The sequence below is a fragment of the Festucalex cinctus genome, chromosome 6 (assembly GCF_051991245.1).
Source record: "Festucalex cinctus isolate MCC-2025b chromosome 6, RoL_Fcin_1.0, whole genome shotgun sequence".
Classification (NCBI taxonomy): domain Eukaryota; kingdom Metazoa; phylum Chordata; class Actinopteri; order Syngnathiformes; family Syngnathidae; genus Festucalex; species Festucalex cinctus.
This window is the reverse complement of record NC_135416.1, coordinates 28,415,322-28,438,358: the sequence shown is the minus strand read 5'-3', so window position 1 is coordinate 28,438,358 and position 23,037 is coordinate 28,415,322. Positions and strand designations below refer to the sequence as shown.

Here is a 23,037-nt window from a genome sequence, read left to right as displayed (position 1 = left end):
TTGAATGTCCCATTTTTGACAATTTTTGCACATTCACAGAGGGCAGACTTTTGCCCACTTCTCCTACACGTTTCATCCGACTGAGTTAAGACTTGGCCTGGACCATGTCAAGACCTGAGCCAACGACAGGGGGAAAAATTTTGACTTTTCGAAATACTATATGATGAGGGCGGGGCATCAAAATTTGTGTTTCTCAATGAAAAAGGATATGCTTGATAACTCCCCGGTACATGCTCCAAAAAATCCCAAATTTGACATGTATGTTTATCGTCAAGGCCTGAAGTTATCTCTATGACAACATTCAGTTATATATGCAGCGCCACCTAGCCCTTGAGGCATGAAAAAAAAATACCCCACATACGGTATTTTGTACAAAAAATGTAAACTCATTCTAAGTGTGATAACGAAGTCATTTATGAATATTCTTTTAGTTTCCACCACTCAAAATGTTCACTGGCATCAGACTTATCCAAACATATATATATTTTTATTTATTTTTGATAGCCTCTATGGACATTAAAAGCAATATCGTGAATGAAGGATATGCTTAATAACTCCACGGTACATGCTACAAAAAAAATCCCACACTTGACATGTATGCTTATAATCAAGGCCTGAAGGTATCTCTATGACAACATTCAGTTATAAATACAGCGCCACCTAGCCGTTGAGGCTTATATAAAAAAATAAAAAAAATACCCCACATACGGTATTTTGTACAAAAAATGTACACTCATTCTAAGTGTGATAACTAAGTCATTTATGAATATTCTTTTAGTTTCCACCACTCAAATTGTTCACTGGCTTCACACCGATCCAAACGTATGTACGTTTCCATTTTGTTTTATTCATTTTTGATTGCCCCTTTGGACAATAAAAGTAAACATTGTGCAATGAGTACAACGAGCGATGATGTGTATATACACTTTTACAAAAAATACCAATCAGGGCAACTCATTGCCTAAAAATAAATAAGGACGCTGATTTTTGCAGGTCTTAACAATCACCAAAATCCGTTGAGCTTGACAGACACTGGCAAAAAAAATATTCTACATGTAAACGTTTATTATGCCATTTTCAAAGAAATTTTGCTTCCAATATGCCAGTACCCCAACGTGCCAGTACCCCAACGTGCAAGTACCCCAACGTGCAAGGACCCCAACGTGGCCCGGGCTGCGAGGGCCCTTTATAGCTGCTAGCAGCTCTAGTTCTTCTTCTTCTTTATTCTCCGCAAACAATCGCGATTTTGGGTACCTAAATATTCACGAAAACTCACCGAACTTTGCACACTCCTCAGGTCCGGCGAAAAATTTGATATTATGAAGTCGTTATAACAACGCGACTCTATAGCGCACCCTAGCGTAGAAAAATAAAAACCATGCCCGGCACGTTTGAGCTAGAGCAACGAAAATTGGCAGGCACGTGTAGCACCCCGAGACGCACAAAAAAGTCTAATGGGACCATGTAGCTAAAATGTACAGGAAGTGAGCTATGAATTTTTTAATGTCCAATTTTGGCCTATTTTGGCACATTCACTGTGGTCATGCCTTTTACCCCTCTGCAAACATTTTTCATCCAATTGACTTCAAACTTGGCATTTATCATCTCAAGACCTGAGAGAACAGCTGGGCAAAACATCTTGCCTTTTCGAAATACTATATGACGGGGGCTGAGCATCAAATATTGCCTTTAAAATTTCATTTGTCCAGAAAGAGCAAATGCTTAATAACTCCCATGTTCAAGCTCCAAAAAATCTCAAACTTCTCAGGCAACGTAATAGTCACGGCCTGAAAACATCTATATGATAAAATTCAGTTATACATATAGCGCCACCTAGTGGTTACAATAAATGTCATACTTTACGTTTTTAGCTACTGTGCTGAGCTTGTTGAAGGGATCCATTTGAAAATTGGTCAGAAAAGCCTTAAGATGTTGATCATGCCCCACACCGAATATTATAACTTTTCACCAAAGGGCGTGGCCGCTACGGTGACGCAAAGTCTGAAGATTTTTCGTGAAAATAAAAGCTGCATTAACTTGACCGAGATGATCCTATCTTCTCAAAATTTCACACATTTGATGAGAGTCCAGCCCTCAAGATATCTACTGACTTATATTTCATCTAACTGATAGCGCCACCTAGTGGCAATTTTTTTTCTTACGAATTTTCTTCTACGTTTTTCTCCAAACACGTTAACTGGACCTACCTCATATTTGCTCAGATGAGGGTTTCGGCCTTCATGATGTCACAACACGAAGTTTGTGAGTTTTCGCGAATTGCTGTGGGTGTGGCTAAGCGCTGTTCGCCAAGAAAACAATGCCAGTTTTGAGGGTCTAAACATGCACAGAAACTCATGAAACTTGGCACACACATCTGGCCTGGTAAAATGAGCAATATTGTATTGTTGATTGTGCTATTTTTACAAAAATGACTCAATAGCGCCCCCTAGAAGTTTTTAACGAAGCAGCCCCGGTTGTACGTTTAAGCAAGAACGACGAATATTTTTAGGTGTATGAGGGAGCCCAAGACCTACAAAAAAGTCTCTTGGACCCATATGCTAAAATGAACAGGAAGTGAGCTACGAATTTTTGAATGTCCCATTTTTGACGATTTTTGCACATTCACAGGGGGCAGACTTTTGCCCACTTCTCCTACACGTTTCATCTGACTGAGTTAAGACTTGACCTGGACCATGTCAAGACCTGAGCCAACGGCAGGGGCAAAAATCTTGACCTTTCGAAATACTATATGATGAAGGCGGGGCATCAAAATTTGTGTTTCGCACTGAAAAAGGATATGCTTAATAACTCCCCGGTACATGCTCCAAAAAATCCCAAACTTGACATGTATGTTTATCGTCAAGGCCTGAAGCTATCTCTATGACAACATTCAGTTATATATGCAGCGTCACCTAGCCCTTGAGGCATAAAAAAAAATACCCCACATACGGTATTTTGTACAAAAAATGTAAACTCATTCTAAGTGTGATAACTAAGTCATTTATGAATATTCTTTTCGTTTCCACCACTCAAAATGTTCACTGGCATCAGACTTATCCAAACATATATATATTTTTATTTATTTTTGATAGCCTCTGTGGACATTAAAACAATATCGTTAATGAAGGATATGCTTAATAACTCCACGGTACATGCTCCAAAAAAAATCCCACACTTGACATGTATGCTTATAATCAAGGCCTGAAGGTATCTCGATGACAACATTCAGTTATAAATACAGCGTCACCTAGCCCTTGAGGCATAAAAAAAAATACCCCACATACGGTATTTTGTACAAAAAATGTAAACTCATTCTAAGTGTGATAACTAAGTCATTTATGAATATTCTTTTCGTTTCCACCACTCAAAATGTTCACTGGCATCAGACTTATCCAAACATATATATATTTTTATTTATTTTTGATAGCCTCTGTGGACATTAAAACAATATCGTTAATGAAGGATATGCTTAATAACTCCACGGTACATGCTCCAAAAAAAATCCCACACTTGACATGTATGCTTATAATCAAGGCCTGAAGGTATCTCGATGACAACATTCAGTTATAAATACAGCGCCACCTAGCCCTTGAGGCTTATATAAAAAAAAAAAAAACACATACGGTATTTTGTACAAAAAATGTAAACTCATTCTAAGTGTGATGACTAAGTCATTTATGAATATTCTTTTAGTTTCCACCACTCAAATTGTTCACTGGCTTCACACCGATCCAAACGTATGTACGTTTCCATTTTGTTTTATTCATTTTTGATTGCCCCTTTGGACAATAAAAGTAACATTGTGCAATGAGTACAACAAGCGATGATGTATATATATACACTTTTACAAAAAATACCAATCAGGGCAACTCATTGCCTAAAAATAAAAAAGGACGCTGATTTTTGCAGGTCTTAACAATCACCAAAACCCGTTGAGCTTGACACACACTGGCAAAAAAAATATTCTACTTGTAAACGTTTATTATGCCATTTTCAAAGAAATTTTGCTTCCAATATGCCAGTACCCCAACGTGCCAGTACCCTAACGTAGTGATGGCAAAATGAAGCCCCGTAAAGCAGTGAAGCCCTGCAGTGAAATGCTTCACACACACGTAGGGGCTTCAAGATGATTCATTTCCTCGACTACGCCATCATGTGGACAGAAAAATGTATAACATGCTTGGTGCATGCAATAAAATGGTGGGGTGTAAATCATGCTCTAAATACAAAAGAATATATATTTGAAGAGTGTTTTAACATGAATTGTTCTGTGTTACTTTTGACTATGTTTGTGCTTATGCAACAAGTGAAAATGTGAAATAAGGAGGTAAAATAAAGTGCTTATTCATTTTTATTTAAAAACTATTTTTTCCGAAGTTTTTGGACTCAGGCGGTTTCTTTTTTTTGCAGAGAATTTCACCTGCTTTGGAAAAAAACTCTTTCACATGGTACTGATGAAGCAGGGGTGCATCGATATGAGATAGCAAGTTTGTATAGAATTGGACGCGTATATTTCTGTGATTCCTGAAGGGGACTTTCAACTGTGAACAGAAAAATGTGAATTTTATGTGTTGTCACATTTTAATTTATTTTATTATTGGAATCTGTTAAAATAGTACCGTAATTGCAGTGCATTACCTTCTGAGGTGAGATCTGCTCAAAGTGCTCCTAAACAAGGGAAAATCTCTTTCTTGCTGGTTCCATCGCAAAAAGAGGCTCGTCAAATCGAATGCCAAAAGCAAAAAAAGTAGCGCAATAAGGGACCCGAAAACACAAAAAGTGAAGGGGAATCCATAGCGTTTCTTTGCCGCTTTTATTTCGAACTACACTCAAACCTAGCGAATCATTTCCTGAATCAGTCACGTGGTACACCTGCTTCGTGGGGCTTCAAACGTCACCACATACGTCATCAACACACGCATTGACACGCCGTTCATGAACCACTCATCTGCATTACTCGGCACACGCTTCAGGGATTCGACCAGAGAAGCACATCACTCCCCTAACGTGCAAGTACCCCAACGTGCAAGGACCATAACGTGGCCCGGGCTGCGAGGGCCCTTTATAGCTGCTCGCAGCTCTAGTTATTATTCTTTATTCTCCGCAAACGATCGCATTTTTGAGGACCTAAATATTTACGAAAACTCACCGAACTTTGCACACTCTTCAGGCCCGGCGAAAAATTTGATATTATGAAGTCGTCATAACAACGCGACTATAGCGCCCCCTAGCGTAGAAAAATAAAAACCAAGCCCGGCACGTTTGAGCTAGAGCAACGAAAATTGGCAGGCATGTGTAGCACCCTGAGACGCACAAAAAAAGTCTATTGGGACCATGTAGCTAAAATGTACAGGAAGTGAGCTATGAATTTTTTAATGTCCAATTTTGGCCTATTTTGGCACATTCACTGTGGTCATGCTTTTTCCCCCTTTGCAAACATTTTTCATCCAATTGACTTCAAACTTGGCATTTATCATCTCAAGACCGGAGAGAACAACTGGGCAAAAAATCTTGCCTTTTTGAAATACTATATGACGGGGGCGGGGCATCAAATATTGCCTTTAAAATTTCATTTGTCCAGAAAGAGCAAATGCTTAATAACTCCCATGTTCAAGCTCCAAAAAATCTCAAACTTCTCAGGCAACGAATAGTCACGTCCTGAAAACATCTATATGATAAAATTCAGTTATACATATAGCGCCACCTAGTGGAAACAATAAATGTCATACTTTACGTTTTTAGCTACTGCGCTGAGCTCGTTGAAGGGATCCAGTTGAAAATTGGTCAGAAAAGCCTTAAGATGTTGATCATGCCCCACACCGAATATTGTAACTTTTCGCCAAAGGGCTTGGCCGCTACGGTGCCGCAAAGTCTGAAGATTTTTCGTGACAATAAAAGCTGCATTAACTTGACCGAGATGATCTGATCTTCTCAAAATTTCACACATTTGATGAGAGTCCAGCCCTAAAGACATCTACAAACTTATATTTCATCTTACTGATAGCGCCACCTAGTGGCAATTTTTTTTCTTACGAATTTTCTTCTACGTTTTTCTCCAAACACGTTAACTGGACCTACCTCATATTTGCTCAGATGAGGGTTTCGGCCTTCATGATGTCACAACACGAAGTTTGTGAGTTTTCGCGAATTGCTGTGGGCGTGGCAAGGCACTGTTCGCCAAGAAAACAACGCCAGTTTTGAGGGTCTAAACATGCGCAGAAACTCATGAAACTTGGCACACACATCTGGCCTGGTAAAATTAACAATATTTTTTTGTTGATTGTGCTATTTTTACAAAAATGACTCAATAGCGCGCCCTAGAAATCTTTAACGAAGCAGCCCCGGCTGTACGTTTAAGCAAGATCTACGAAAACTTTTAGGTGTATGAGGGAGCCAAAGACCTACAAAAAAGTCTTTTGGAGCCATATGCTAAAATGAACAGGAAGTGAGCTACGAATTTTTGAATGTCCCATTTTTGACGATTTTTGCACATTTTCAGGGGGCATACTTTTGACTACTTCTCCTACACGTTTTATCCGACTGACTTAAGACTTGACCTGGACCATGTCAAGACCTGAGCCAACAACAGACGGAAAAATCTTGACTTTTGGAAATACTATATGATGAGGGCGGGGCATCAAAATTTGTGTTTCGCACTGAACAAGGATATGCTTAATAACTTCCCGATACATGCTCCAAAAAATCCCAAACTTGACATGTATGTTTATCGTCAAGGCCTGAAGGTATCTCTATAACAACATTCAGTTATATATGCAGCGCCACCTAGCCCTTGAGGCATGAAAAAAAATACCCCACATACGGTATTTTTACAAATATTGTAAACTCATTCTCAGTATGATAACTAAGTCATTTATGAATATTCTTTTACTTTCCACCACTCAAAATGTTCACTGGCATCAGACCGATCCAAACATATGTATTTTTTATTTAGTTGTATTTATTTTTGATAGCCTCTATGGACGTTAAAAGCAGTATCGTGAATGAAGGATATGCTTAATAACTCCCCGGTAGATGCTTAAAAATAATCCCAAACTTGACATGTATATTTATCGTCAAGGCATCTCTATGACAAAATTCAGTTATAAATACAGCGCCACCTAGTCCTTGAGGCATAAAAAAAAAACAAAAAAAAACACTGACGGTATTTTGTACAAAATTTGTGAACTCATTGTAAGTATTATAACTAAGTCATTTATGAATATTCTTTTACTTTCCACTACTCAAGATGTTCAATGGTATCAGACCGATCCAAACATATGTACTTTTTTATTTTGTTTTATTTATTTTTGATAGCCTCTATGGACAATAAAAGCAACATCGTGCAATCAGTACGAGCGATGATGGGGATATATTCTTTTGGAAAAAATACCAATCAGGTCAACTCATTCCCTAAAAATAAAAAAGGATGCTGATTTTTGCAGATCTTAACAATCACCAAAACCCATTGAGCTTGACACACACATCAAACCTGGCAAAAAGAAATCCACATGTAAAGGTTTATCATGCCATGTTCAAAGAAATTTTGCTACTAACGTGCCAGTACCCCAATGTGCGAGTACCCCAACGTGCAAGTACCCAAACGTCCAAGTACCCCAACGTGGCCCGGGCTGCGAGGGCCCTTTATAGCTCTAGTTTACTTTGTTTCTTCTCGTTGTTTTTTGCTGAGTGGAGTTTAACTGGATTCTTTCTGGCGAGAGCAAAAAGTTATGCTGCCATCTTGCTAGCTGCCAAACCGGAAGTCCCGAACTGCCGCTTTTAAGTGACAGAAAATATTTCCGTGCGCTTTTGCAGTTGTCACAATGCCATTGTTCAACCTGATGAACATTAGATTTAGGTTGATGAAGTGTGAAAAAAATTTTTTAAGTGAGGCGACTCGGTCGTTTCCTTACATCTGCAGACAGCGATGCGCATTTCCTTTTGTCTTGGGGCAAAATTGCATGGTAAAGGAGTACCTTCACTAACAAAATTAACCCCCCCTTTGCTTGCTTCGAAGAGAAATATTGGCGTCCTGAAAATACCTGACTGAGAAATCACAAGGAAGATCTAACAACTTTGCCATAGAGCGCAAGCAGTTTCGCTAATCTTGCCCAAACAATGTCGGAGCCACGTGTCGCATAATGAGGGCAAGGAGGGGCGTGCCACGGTAAGGTCAATAATCAGTTAGGATGACCGTCCGATCAGGCAAAGCTAAAAATATTGTGAAGGTCTCGGAATGTCTTGTAGACCACCTCGTCAGCACGAGTTTCAACTCCCAACTCCAGCGAAACTTTGGCCACGTCCCAGGGGTTGTGGGAGAGACTGAGTCCCTGTGGGCGATGTTCCACCCCTCCATTGTTGAGGCATCCAGCCAGAGCTGTAAGGTCTTTGTGCCTTTTGGGTTTGGGGGTGGAAATCCCTGAAGCCAATGGTGGACATCGGAGGTGGGGATTCAGTCAAGCTGATGGAGTTGTCCTGTCATGTCTTTCTGGGCCCCTGAAGGGGAACTCTGTTCGCATCGTGTATATTGCGTGATGGTGACCTGCAATTAAACATTTTGAGTATACTTTCAAGACCCCTTCAATTCCACTGACATGCCTTCCATTCTAAAGACCTAGATCTAGAGTGGGATCTCCTATTTCCAGGGTTAGGTCGCCAAGGTGATTAAAATGCTTCCAAGTAGAAGGGCCCCAGATAGATGAGCTCCATCCATCCATCCATATCCATCCATCCATCCATCCATCCATCCATCCATCCATCCATCCATCCATCCATCCATCCATCCATCCATCCATCCATCCATCAATCAATCATCTGAACCGCTCATCCATCATCTGAACTGCTCATCCACCATTGCAAAATTGCAACAAAGACAACCTCACAACATCCAGATCCCATAGGAATAGCAAGCAGGTCTCAGCCACTCCCGGGCTTCATCAAGGAGATTTTTATTTTTATTTATTTATTTATTTATTTATTTATTTATTTATTTATTTATTTATTATTTATTTATTTATTTATTTATTTATTTATTTTTTACGACTTTGGTGACTTCAACCCCTATGTCCAATGGTATGGGTCCTAGGAGATCCGACTGTGAGGATCGTAGTCCGCCATCATGGAGATTTGGGGAGGGATGATAGTTGTTGCTATAATGTTGTAAATGTTGCTACCCAAGCTCCGGTTTGCAGTATTTACATTCTGTCCTTTTTTTTATTTATTTTTTTTAATTTTTATTTTTTAGTTTAAAGCAACCACAAATATTAGTCATCTTTTTCTTTTTATGTAATCATCCATAGCAATGATGACATTGACTGAGTGTATACTGTATGACATCTGCAACAAATATCTATCTAACAGAAAATGTCCAAACATGGTTCCAGGCAGTACACATATGGTTTGAAGTACTTTTTGTCAATTTTTTGTGGTCGACTTAGCTGAGTTAGACGTTTTTCCCTCCATCCCACTAGAGAATTTAACCAATTTTTCTATGTGTATTACCCACCAACGGATGACCTATAAGCTGTTAGAAAACGACAGCTGCTTGTTTACTTTCAAACACAGCTTGTAGCTAACATAATACTGGCACCCTCATACTAGTCAATAACATAGCACCTTTCTATTGCAGGCATACTGCTGGAGTGTGACACTGCTGCTGCTGCTCTATAACATTGGTGCCATTCTCCTGCACTGCCTAATTTCAGTCTACGCTCTCAAAGCCCTCAAAACCGACTGATAAATGGCAAACTGAAATAACAACTTCAACAGCTATTCAGCAACAACAACTATTCCTTCATAAGTATTGATTGAACATACAGAAACATAAAATTTATAATAAAACGAAAAATGGGGGGGAAAAATGAACACAAGGAAAAAGAACATCAATTGTTGTCTTTGTTCATCAGAGGTTGAATGTTCAAAGAGAGTAGGAAGAAAAGAAAAAAAAGCCTCATCTAGTCCTACCCCTTACTTACTTATACATTTTGACTCATCCTTTGATACTACTCTATTGTTCTAGAGCTTTATTGCTGCATCTGGTATTTGGTGTTCTTTAATCTATGCAAGGTACAACATAGGGGATATGGTAAAAATGTCCTATCACGATTTTTTTAAAATAAATTCACGTCTCGATTTTATCACAATTCTTTTTTCTTTTTAACATATTTTTAGACTAATCTTCACATTTCTGAACATTTTTGTAAAATTTCAAACATTTAAAATGTATATAAAACTCTAAAAGAAAATAAGAAAACAAATCTTAACCCAACTAAGCTTTCTGAACAGGTTTCAATTGAAATAGTGCAATTTTTATTAAATAGTGCAATGAATGTAAACATAAATGGTAATGAACAGCCTCGGTTACTTTAGTTACAATGTCAACAGTGTATGAACAGCGCTTAACACCACAATAGAAATTGAAAATGTTTTTTCCTCAAACCATCGACAAATACAGTTTGGAATGAGTTACCAAAGTAAATAAAACACAGAATTGGAAAGTAATAAACACTGTTTACGACAGCGTTTGCTCGTCCGCGTAGTTTACAAATTCTCGTAGGTGCGCGTGTGGGCAATGTGGACGTATCACGGCGTGGGGAGAGTTGCGTACCCGTCGCCTGTCGGGGTTCCGAGGTGGCTGGGCTATGAGGTGCCGTCTGGGCCATAATTCAGGATTAGCTCTCATAAACACCACTGAAATGTTTAATGCTGATACACACTAGTCAAATATGTTCATACGTACTAGTGAAATACGCTCATAAACACCACTGAAATGCTCTTATAAACAGTACTGAAACGTTTTTGCTCACACACACTGGTGAAATCCGTTCATAAATACAACTCAATTGCTCTTATAAACAGTACTGAAATGCATTCACGCATACATGTGAAACGTTCTCACACACATAACTGAATTGCGTTCATAAACAGTACTGAAATGCATCCACGCATACATGTGAAACGGTCTCACACACGTAACTGAATTCCGTTCACAAACAGTACTCAAATGCATCCACGAGGACGGGGACTAGGGGGGGCGGTTGGGGCATCGCCTACATCACATGACACCTGACTACCACACAGCTTCCTATTGGCCGAACGAAACGTCATATCCTATTGAAGGAACAAAAACTTTCAAATTAAAAGCTTCCATATTAACAAAATGTTATTGTAAGGCAATAATCAATAAGTAAATGACAAATAGATGGATCGTTATGTGCATTTGCTATACAACATGTCACCAAGTTATGCTGCGGCTTGAGTTACTGTTACTTAATGCTTTTTGGCCAGCCCATGTGTTTTACTTGGAAAAACGTAAAGAAATGACTTCCGTTGCGTTTGATATATATATTCCTCTCACACAGCCTACTGAAATCCATGTACACACGTCGAAAAGAACGCTCATAAACACAGCTGAAACACGCTTACTCACACAACTGAATGTCTTTCATATGAAATTAATTCTCGTATACATACTAGTGAAAATTTCCTTACATATTACTGAAAAGCTTTCTGACAAGAAAATATATATATCGGACAAGAAAATATATATAGCTGATAGCTATAGCTGGCTAGATAATCTGACTAGATTTTTATAATCAAGTCACGCAGTGGCCCAAATACAACATTATTCAAATTAAAATAAACAAGGAGCGACAGAAACAGAAGTTTAGTTCTGAAATTTGAAGTCCTGCGTCTAATTACGTGTACAGTGTTCCCTCGTTTTCCGCTGGGGTTAGGTTCCAAAAAATACCCGCAATAAATGAAATCCGCGAAGTAGTTAGCTTTATGTTTTACAACTCTTATAAATGTTTTAAGGCTCAAAAATCCCTGACCGCACAATTTATACACTTTTCTCATTTTGAGGCATTTACATGTTCTCCCATTTCTCTCTTGTTCAAACATTGACAATGTTTGAACCTTCATAAATTTTATAAAATGGGTACATTACTGTAAAAAAAAATATGCAAAATTGCACTTAAAAAAAACTTCGCGATACAGCGAGACCGCGAAAAGTGAACCGCGTTATAGCGAGGGAAGACTGTATGTCCGATATGTGCTGTGCGCCGTTTTGACCTCTAGGTGTCAGTAATGCCTAAGGCACGGTGTTCAATGCGGACAGAGACTGCCTTCTTCAAGCCGCCTCATCAGTCAATACATTACAACACACACACACACTGGAACACATAAATTAATTACAAAAATTGACGTCAGACATGTTTATGCCCTTTTCACTTCTGTATTTCAAATAAAATGAGAGCGTTTAAAACACTACACAACATTTAATCTTGCAATAATTCACTTTACAAGTTCAATGACATGGATGATTAATTTCTATTAGCTCCTTTAATTATATATGAAAGAAAAATTCTTCTAATGAGGCAGCTATGAGATCAGTTAACTCTATAGAATGGGTAAAAGCAATGGATGATGAGATCCACTCATTAAATGGAAACAAAACATTTACTTTGACAACTCTACCAAAAGGCAAAAAAACAGTGGGGGGGTAAATGGGTATGCTCTATTAAGAGAGATGAAAATGACAGACACAAGTACAAAGCACGATTAGTGGCAAAAGGTTACAGCCAGAAAATGGAAATAGACTCTGGGGAGACTTTTTCACCCATGGCAAATCTAACAAGTATTAGAGTGGTAATCCAAAAAAGCAGCACAGGAGAATATGCTACTCCATCAGATGGATGTGAAAACAGCGTATCTTCACGCTACCATTCACTATGACATTTACATCAATCCACCCGAAGGTTATGAAGAAAAAGATGGTTTAGTGTATAAACTGGAAAAATCACTGTACGGCCTTAAGCAATCAGGTCGAAATTGGAACAGAATTTTGCATGATTGTTTAGCTGACAAAAGTCCACACAAAACCCAGCTGCCCACTGTGTTTATGCAAAAGAATCACAGGATGGGAAGGTAATAATTAGGGGTGTGAATTACCTAGTACATGACAATTCGATCGGTATCACGATTCATAGGTCACGATTCGATTCGATACCGATTAATCCCGATATGAATTTACAAGTCGATTGTTACGATTTTTTTTTACTCAATTTAGAAAATAGCATTGAGTAAACTTGTACATGCACACTGTAAGATTTGTATGAAAATTTATTATTTATTGATCTCAAACTTCAGTGTTATAACTGTGAGCCACTGTATTTAACAAACAGGTTGTAACCTTTTTCATGTTAGAACAGCATTGAAATTAAATAGTAAGGCTTAATGTTCCATTAATATAACATTCTTCCATGCTTAAGGTGTAAAAGTTAGACGTTTTGTTGAATATTTTTTCATCAAAAATGGATGATAAAAAATCGATTCGGCTGCCTATTGAATCGATTCGAGAATTGTGTGCTGTAGTATCGCGATATATTGCCGAATCGATTTTTTTAACCCCCCTAGTAATAATACTGATATGGGTCGATGACTTGATCATTGCGGCTAGCAATGATGAAATTTTGATAAAAGTGAAAGAGATGCTTTCAGAAAAGTTTAAGATGAAAGATTTCGGACAACTTAAACATTTTTTGGGTGTTGATTTTAAACCAACTGATCGATGTGTAAAAATGTCACAAGAAAAGTACATAAACAAGTTACTACAACGTTTTGACATGCTAGATTGCAAAATTAGAGGAACACCATGCGAGCTAAAGCTGGACTATGATGAGAATGCAGCAAAGATGACTGATGTCAGGATGTCCTCCTAGTAATGACAACTAAGTAACTAAGATGAAAGTTTGAAGGCATTATTTTTGGAGTTTGAAATGTGTAAGAAGGAGGTCCACATTCATTCTGTGTTTTTGTTTTTCTTTTAATGACAACAACTTGAGTACAAGTGGGGCTGTTGAGAGATTGGTATGTACTTAGTTGATATGTAATAATGCGCTTGTGCCAGTGTGAGGTGCTCGAACACTTTTCTTTCACACATATTTCTTTCATCACATCTTTCTTTTACTTCCGTGTTAAGCCTGAAGGCTGTTGAAAGCAGACGTGCTTGTGTTGAGCTCCGCAATAAATACGCCATACTTAGCTAAAGAAACTTAATCTTTCTGTCATCCATTCATCCGAATGCATCATTAAGTTGCCAAAACTTAACAGGTTTAATCCGTATTTGATTAAAAAAAAATATATATCAATTTGACTATCCATAAACGATTCAATTTCTGGGTGCAGAAGCCACATTTGTTTAAAGGTCCCCTGAAATGTTCACTTTTTGGGGGGTTTTGATCACAAATATGCCTTACCATAGCCTGACTAAGTCCCCAAAGCTGTCAGATAAACGACCCATGTTTCCCATTCCTATGGGCATTTGTATCAAATTAGCTCAAACAGCATTCTCAAATGGGCTATTTCAGCAGGTCGGTTTTACACGTCACTTGTCGTATTTTGTTCATATGCGGGGGTTCAACAGACGGCAAGAAGCTCATGAATTTCCAAGTATTCTTTATTTATTTTTTCTACTCTGTACATCTGTTTCCTTTCGCAATCCGGCCTTCAAAATAAAAGCCTTCCAGCAAACCAGTTACACAACATCTCGCTTTAAAAAAAAATACATTAATAAAAAAAAAAAAAAAATTCACTGCCACAAAAACGAACGAATTTTTCTTTTTTCAAAATAAACCTGTATACAGTTACATAACACTTCCACTCCTTGGAAAAAAAATAAATAAATATATATATATATATATATATATATATATATATATATATATATATATATATATATATATATATATATATATATTAGGGGTGTGAATTGCCTAGTACCTGACGATTCGATTCGTATCACGATTCACAGGTCACGATTCGATTCGATACCGATTAATCCCGATAAGAATTTATAAGTTGATTGTTGCGATCTTTTTCCATTCAAATTTAGAAAATACTAATCAGTAAACTTGTAGAGTGTCAGATTTGTATGAAAATGTATTATTTATTTATCTGAAACTTCAGTCTTATACAGGTTGTAATCCGTTTCATGTTTGAACAGCATTAAAATAAAATTTTCAGGCTTAATGTTCCGTTCATATAACATTCTTCCATGCTTAAGGTGCGAACCCTAACCCGAAGTAAGATGTTTTGTTGAATATTTTTCCATTAAAAATGGAAGTTTAAAAATCGATTCAGCCGCCTAGTGAATCGATTCGAGAATTGCGCGATGTAGTATCGCGATATATTGCCGAATCGATTTTTTTTAATCACCCCTAATATATATATATATATATATATATATATATATATATATATATATATTTTAACACCCCAAAAAGAACTTTAACACTGAAAAGCACCTATTGTGTTCGACTATAAGTCCAGTCTCTGTGGTTTCATCACCACCCTCCCATACCTCGTTCTGGTGGGAACTGGAGAAGGGGAAGTTTCACTGTCATGGTTGGCTCTCAGACCTCTGTTTGTTTTCTTTCCAGCACCCAAGTGATTGGTGGGCGTTTCCCACCTTAATGACCGCACCTGTTCCTCGTGGACAATCAATGGACTTTAAAAGCCACTGCGCCACTACTGCTGACTGCCAGATTATTCATCTTGCTCACTGCTGTGCTGCCAAGTGTTTATTCGAGCGTTTTCATAGTCTTTCATAGTTTTTCACGTGTCATGTATTACTACGTCGCCCTTTGTTGTACTTTGTAAAATGTTTGGATTTTAGTTTCCGTTCTCTCACCTAGACTTAGTGTTACCTTTTACGTGTGCGCTGTTGGCCACGTTTTCTTAAGTTGAACTTTCTATTTCGTGTTGTATGATGTTTGTTGTGAATCCTTGCTTTTTGTAAGCAAGTGTTTTTCGTTAATCACTATTTTTCTCCTTGCCTTTTGCAAGTGTTTTCGGTTGAGTTGTTTTTGTACTGGTTGTCTGACCAGCTTTTTCGGTTGTTTGTTTCCGCGCATCTCAGCGGAATAAATTCCTTATCATCCTTCCTCTGGTCTGCGTATTCTGGGATCCACTCTCGCTGGCTACCCCGGCCCCCCTTAACAGAATAATCTGGCCATGGATCCCGCAGGCCCGGAAGAGGTACGTCACGCTTTGGCCAGTCAAAGGAAGTTGGTGGGGCAGCATGACAAATCGCTGCGTGATATGCAGGAGGCGATTTCCACGCTGGCCCGCCAATTTGGGGAGCTTTTGACCCGGGTCGGTCAAGCAGAAGCATACGCTTCTCCCCGAGCTAGCTCGACTCCTGACTTAGAGCAAGCGCTGCCTTCTAATGTTGCTATTAGCGAGCCTTCTCTGCCACATCCGTCACTTTACGGAGGAGAACCCGGTATGTGCAGTACCTTTTTGCACCACTGTTCCCTGATTTTTGACCAACAACCGCTTACGTATGCCCTTGATCGCTCCAAGGTAGCATTTGTTATGAGCCTTTTGACTGGCCAAGCAGCCTCTTGGAGTATGGCCGTGAGCAATTCAGCACCTGAGCTCCGGTCTTCCTTCCCCGATTTTGTTCGTGAATTCAGATGCGTGTTTGATCATCCTGTGACGGGGAAGGAGGCCGGAGGCCAGTTACTTGACTATGTGCAGGGCCGGCAATCAGTCGCAAACTATTCTATTGGATTTAGAATCCTGGCCGCAGAAAGCGGGTTTGACATTCGAGCGCTTTGTTGTATATTCCGGCGAGGACTTTCACCCGTATTGAAGGACGAGTTGGCAGTTCGCGACGAAACCACGAACTTGGAAGAACTCATAGCCCTGAGTATTAGACTGGATAATCGTATCCGGGAAAGACGCCGAGAACGGGGCTGCGAGCAAAGCAGCCAACGCAGAGACATGTCAGGATCCGTGACTGACGCCGTAGCGGACGAACCCATGCAACTGGGGAGTGGTCGACTTCACCCAGCAGAGCGGCTGCGCCGATCTCGGAGTGGGGCCTGCTACTACTGCGGTCAAGTGGGACACCGCGTCGCCGGCTGTCCAGCCAGAGCTTCACGGGGGCAACAAGGAACAACGCTGCTCCGCTCTCTACAAGCCCCGGCTGATACCCCGGTCTCGTCATCTACACCACAGCGTGAGTGCATTCGGACGGGGGTAGAGAAGAGTATGGTGGGTTCTAAAACTGTCAGCCACACTAGGCTCGAACTTCCAGGGGAGGTAACGGGGCCAGGAAATACTGTTACAGTTATAGCGCTTATTGACTCTGGGGCCGATGAGTGTTTCATGGATCCTGGTATTGTTGAACAGTTGGGTTGTCCCTTAGAACCCCTTAGGGAATGTAAAGAGGTGCTGGATCTTGACGAACGCCTCCTGGCCGCTATTGAAAACGTTACGGCTCCGGTTGAGTTAAGGTTGTCAGGTAACCACGTGGAGCGTCTTCGTTTTTTTGTTATGCCGTCCCGTTCGGTACCCATTATTTTGGGACTTCCGTGGCTTAAGAAACATAATCCAGAGATCGACTGGTCCAAGCCGGCCTTGGAAAACTGGAGCGAATTCTGTCATGCTAACTGTCTAGTATCCGCCGACCGCGATAAACCTACCTCTCCGCCTATGTTTCTGGAGGCAATCTGCCTTGACAATGTACCGAGAGAATATCATGATCTTAGTAAGGTTTTCAGTAAGGACCGAGCCCAGTCGTTGCCACCCCATAGACCCTACGATTGCGCAATCGACTTGATTCCCAATGCGCCACTTCCTACCTCCAGATTGTACAGGGTTTCGCAACCGGAACAGGCGGCCTTGCATGACTATATCTCTTCCTCCTTGGCCGCCGGCTTAAGCCGTCCGTCGACTTCACCGGTAGGATCAGGGTTTTTTTTCGTCGAGAAGAAAGATAAGTCGTTACGGCCCTGTGTTGATTACAAGGGTCTCAATGATATTACTATAAAGAATAAATACCCCTTGCCCTTGCTTGATTCAGCGTTTGCGCCACTGCAAGCCGCCACAGTTTTTACAAAACTTGATCTTCGGAGTGCATACCACTTGGTTCGGATTCGGGAGGGGGATGAGTGGAAAACTGCTTTCAAGACCCCGCTGGGACATTTCGAATACCTAGTAATGCCGTTCGGACTAACTAACGCACCATCCGTGTTTCAGTGTTTAATTAACGACGTCTTACGAGATATGCTGGATCAGTTCTGTTTTGTTTATCTTGACGACATCCTGATTTTTTCACGCGATCTCAAAGAGCATAGGATTCACGTACGCAAAGTACTCCAGCGATTACTGGAGAACCGGTTGTATGTAAAAGCTGAGAAATGCGAATTTCACTTAGACTCGGTCCAGTTTCTGGGCTTCATAGTGGAGAGAGGACAACTTAGAGCAGACCCAGCTAAGATTCAGGCTGTGGTGGATTGGCCCTCTCCATTGTCTAGGAAACAGCTGCAAAGGTTCCTAGGGTTTGCTAATTTCTATAGGCGCTTTATCCGAAACTATAGTCAAAGGGCACAACCACTTACACGGCTTACATCTGATAAAGTTCCATTCCAGTGGACTCCGGAAGCGGAATTAGCTTTTTCTGAATTAAAACAATTGTTTTCTACTGCACCAGTGTTGAAGCATGCTAACCCAGAACTTCCTTTTGTGGTCGAGGTCGACGCATCCAGTTCAGGAGTGGGGGGGGGGTCCTTTCCCAACGCTCCCCGGATGACCAGAGGCTGCACCCCTGTGCGTTCTTCTCAAAGAGGCTTAGCCCTGCAGAGGTCAACTATGACGTTGGGAACCGCGAACTTCTGGCCATCGTACTGGCTCTACGGGAGTGGAGACACTGGCTGGAGGGAGCGAAGGAACAATTCATAATCTACACAGACCACAAGAACCTGGAATATATTCGTGCAGCCAAAAGAAAGAACCCACGGCAGGCAAGATGGGCTCTGTTTTTTACTCGTTTTGACTTTGTGCTGACTTATCGCAGGGGAACTTTGAATCAGAAGCCAGATGCCCTTTCACGCATCTATGACCACGCCACAGAAGCCATGGTTCCTGAACCTATTCTGCCCGAACGCTGCATCGTGGGAGCATTGCAATGGACTATCGAACGGAAAGTTACCGACGCACTGGCCGGTATCCAAGTACCGGAAGAGGTTCCTCCTGGGAAATTGTTTGTGCCCCCTCAGGTACGCCCGGATGTTCTACAATGGGGACATGAGTCCAACCTCGCGTGCCATCCTGGAGTCCACCGCACGCAATACCTGGTGGAACAACGGTTCTGGTGGCCGGAACTCAGTAAAGACGTCTCAGACTTTGTGAGGGCTTGTGTCGCATGTGCCTGTGGAAAGGCGTCCCACCAAGCCCCTGCTGGGCTACTACGGCCCCTACCGGTACCCTCTCGCCCTTGGTCCCACATTGCCATGGACTTCATCACGGGGCTGCCGATGTCAAGAGGTAACACTGTGATTCTGACCGTAACAGACAGATTTTCAAAGCTTGGCCATTTCGTGGCCTTATCAAAGTTGCCGTCTGCATTGGAGACGGCAAAACTGTTGATCAAGCACGTGGTTCGGCTCCATGGCATCCCCCTCGACTTGGTCTCTGACAGAGGACCACAGTTCGTGTCCCAAGTCTGGAAGCGGTTCTGCAGGGCATTGGGAGCCACCACGAGCCTGTCATCGGGCTACCACCCGCAAACCAACGGCCAAACGGAACGCCTGAACCAGGAACTGGAAGCGGCGCTTCGCTGTGTGTGCCTGCAGTCCCCCGCATCATGGTCATCACACCTAGCCTGGGTTGAGTACGCACACAACACGTTGGTCTCCTCAGCGACAGGTCGATCTCCGTTCGAGGCTGCTTACGGTTACCAACCCCCGCTGTTTCCATCCCAAGAGGGACAAGTAAACCTCCCGTCCGTGCAAATGCACCTTCGCCGAGCCCACAGAGTCTGGCGGGAGACCAGAGCGGCCTTGTCCCGTACTGCTGCCCGGAACCGGGCCATCGCTGATCGGCGCCGCCGCCCAGCACCGACCTATGCCCCGGGAGACAAGGTATGGCTATCCACCCGAAACTTACGGCTAGCAGGCGGGGCCAAAAAGCTGGGGCAGCGGTATGTTGGCCCTTACGAAATTGTGACTGTGGTTAATCCCGTGGCCATGAAACTTTGTCTCCCGCCATCCATGAGGGTCCACCCAGTCTTCCATGTCTCCCAGCTCAAGCCTGTTGTCTCCAGTGAGTTAGCTCCCGCTCCAGTGACTCCGCCGCCTCCACGACTGCTCGACGGTGACCCTATCTACACAGTCAGAGAAATCCTGGACTCCAGACCTCGCGGCAGGGGTGTCCAGTATCTGGTCGACTGGGAGGGCTACGGGCCGGAGGAGCGGCAGTGGGTCCCCCGCTCCTGGATCTTGGATCCGTCCCTCCTGCGGGACTTCCATTCAGCTCACCCCTCGAAACCAGGTGGTCCGCCAGGGGGCGTCCGTTAAAGGGGGGGTACTGTCATGGTTGGCTCTCAGGCCTCTGTTTGTTTTCTTTCCAGCACCCAAGTGATTGGTGGGCGTTTCCCACCTTAATGACCGCACCTGTTCCTCGTGGACAATCAATGGACTTTAAAAGCCACTGCGCCACTACTGCTGACTGCCAGATTATTCATCTTGCTCACTGCTGTGCTGCCAAGTGTTTATTCGAGCGTTTTCATAGTCTTTCATAGTTTTTCACGTGTCATGTATTACTACGTCGCCCTTTGTTGTACTTTGTAAAATGTTTGGATTTTAGTTTCCGTTCTCTCACCTAGACTTGTAGTGTTACCTTTTACGTGTGCGCTGTTGGCCACGTTTTCTTAAGTTGAACTTTCTATTTCGTGTTGTATGATGTTTGTTGTGAATCCTTGCTTTTTGTAAGCAAGTGTTTTTCGTTAATCACTATTTTTCTCCTTGCCTTTTGCAAGTGTTTTCGGTTGAGTTGTTTTTGTACTGGTTGTCTGACCAGCTTTTTCGGTTGTTTGTTTCCGCGCATCTCAGCGGAATAAATTCCTTATCATCCTTCCTCTGGTCTGCGTATTCTGGGATCCACTCTCGCCGGCTACCCCGGCCCCCCTTAACATTCACGCTTTCAGAACTTTCCGGTGATGTTGGAGAGAAACTGCCTTGAGTAGATGGGGAACATGGAGCTTGACTGTCCCCAACTCCATCTGTCATGGGAACAAGGTGTCGTCTGTTTCTCCTAACAGTACCTTTGGGACTGTTCACCCAGTATGAATGTAGAGAGCCATGAGCTGACACGATGGTGCCTTGGGTTTTTGTATCTGAAATCCACACTGGCTGTCCTGGAGCAAGTTCAGGTAAATTCCTCACTCCATGTCGCCTGTTAAACACTGCCGTGTCTTTTGCCTTTTTCTCCCTCTCTCTCTGTACCACAATAATAACATCAGGTAACACCGGACGGAGCAAAGAAGGGCATTGGGGCACTGGTGTTCGAAGTCTCCGACCCATAAGCAACTCGGCGGGGCTGTAGCCATTAGCCAATGAGGCCCGGCCACCACACCGCTTCTTTGGTCGCTCCTTACATCTTGTCATTCCTTGATGTCCCTCATGAAGGGCTGCCAAAACAGAACTGTGCATTGCTGTGGGAATAACAAGTCTACACCCTTTTAGTAACACCCCATCTTGCACAGTTAACATTGCTCTCTCTGACCAGTATTGTTTGATTGCACCTGACAGCTTACCAAAGTCTGGCCACTTGCTTTGGCAGTATGACATGACTTGTGAACAAACAGTGTCCTCCTTTAATTGCTCTCTCAAATGTGTCATGTACTTCTCACTTGCTGGCATGTTATTGACTACTTCATCAATGTAGATGTTTGTGTCTTCCATTAAATCTTTGTCTAGACCTGTGTTTGGGGCTACTGGTGCACGTGACAAAGTGTCAGCTGTGTGTATAGCTTTGCCTGGTGTGTGTGTGATGACATAGCTATACCGCATTAGTCTAAGTCTGAATCTCTGTATTCGTGGAGGTAGCTCAGTTAATGCCTGATAACCCAACAGACTAACTAATGGTTTGTGATCTGTCCCAAGGGAAAAATGTCTCCCAATGAAAAAGTCTCTGAACCTTTCACATGCCCATGTTATCGCTAGCGCTTCTTTTTCCACTTGCGCGTACCTCTGTTCAGTGTTCATCAGCGAACGTGATGCATACGCAACAGGCGTCCTTCTGCAACAGAACTGCACCAAAAGAGTCCAAAAGACGATGCATCCGCTGACAGCTTCAGCTCCCTGTTGGGGTTGTAGAGAGTCAACACCGGAGGTGAGGTGAGGTCGTCCTTGAGCTGGTCGAATGCCTGTTGTTGTGCTTGGCTCCAAAGCCACTGATTCTTTTTAGACAGGAGATCCCTCAGTGGTTTGTCCTTTTCAGCCAGGCTTGGGATGAACTTCCCCAGTTGGTTTAGCATCCCTAGGAAGCTCCGAACTTCACTTGTGTTGGCTGGCTCTTTCATCTCTTTCACAGCTTTGACTTTGTCTGGGTCTGGCCGCACACCCTCTGCTGACAGGATGTGTCCCAAAAATTTTTACCTCTCCTTTACTTATTTCACATTTGTCCATGTTGAGCGTAATACCGCTTTCCTGTAGCTTATGTAGTACCGCATGAAGCCTGGTGTCATGTTCCTCTTGGGTTTTCGCCCACACAAGAACATCATCCATGTGACAAACCACACCTTGTAGCCCATCAAGAATCATGGACATCCGACGTTGAAAATGTTCAGGTGCTGAGGCTATCCCAAAAGGTAACCTGTTGAAGTGAAAACGTCCAAACGGTGTTATGAACGTTGTATACTTCGCCGATTCAGGAGACAATGGGATTTGCCAGAATCCTCGATTTGCGTCCAACTTGCTGAAAACTTGGGCACCTGCGAGTGATCCAAGTGTGTGCTCCACAGAAGGTAAGATGTATTTCTCTCTGCACTCTGGTTGAGTTTCACGCTTGCAGGTCTACTCAGCAAAGCTCCTTGTAAGCCTTGAATTACATACACTGCTTCTTGAATTACCTGCTCACCTACACTCATTGAGGCTGTGTATTTGCCTAACACTGTGAGCGCTGTGCCACCCGGTCCAAACAACGGTTTGTCCGCTTTTGTAAGTTTGGAGTCACATTCAGCAATGGTGT

The 23,037-nt window shown here is 42.0% G+C and overlaps 1 protein-coding gene across 2 annotated transcripts in view; it reads left to right on the top strand.

Annotated features, from left to right (window-relative positions):
* Window positions 1–23,037, top strand: part of LOC144021412 (uncharacterized) — a 299,125-nt gene that overhangs the window by 217,843 nt on the left and 58,245 nt on the right. Inside the window, exon 6 of one of the 2 annotated variants that reach the window (XM_077525670.1) lies at window positions 9,626–14,050. The exons of the other annotated variant lie outside the window; for it this stretch is intronic. Coding sequence (XP_077381796.1) covers window positions 9,626–9,733 — 108 coding nt within the window. The 3' untranslated portion in view covers window positions 9,734–14,050. Of the gene's footprint in view, window positions 1–9,625; window positions 14,051–23,037 lie in introns of those variants that run through there. 2 annotated transcript variants of the gene reach the window in all.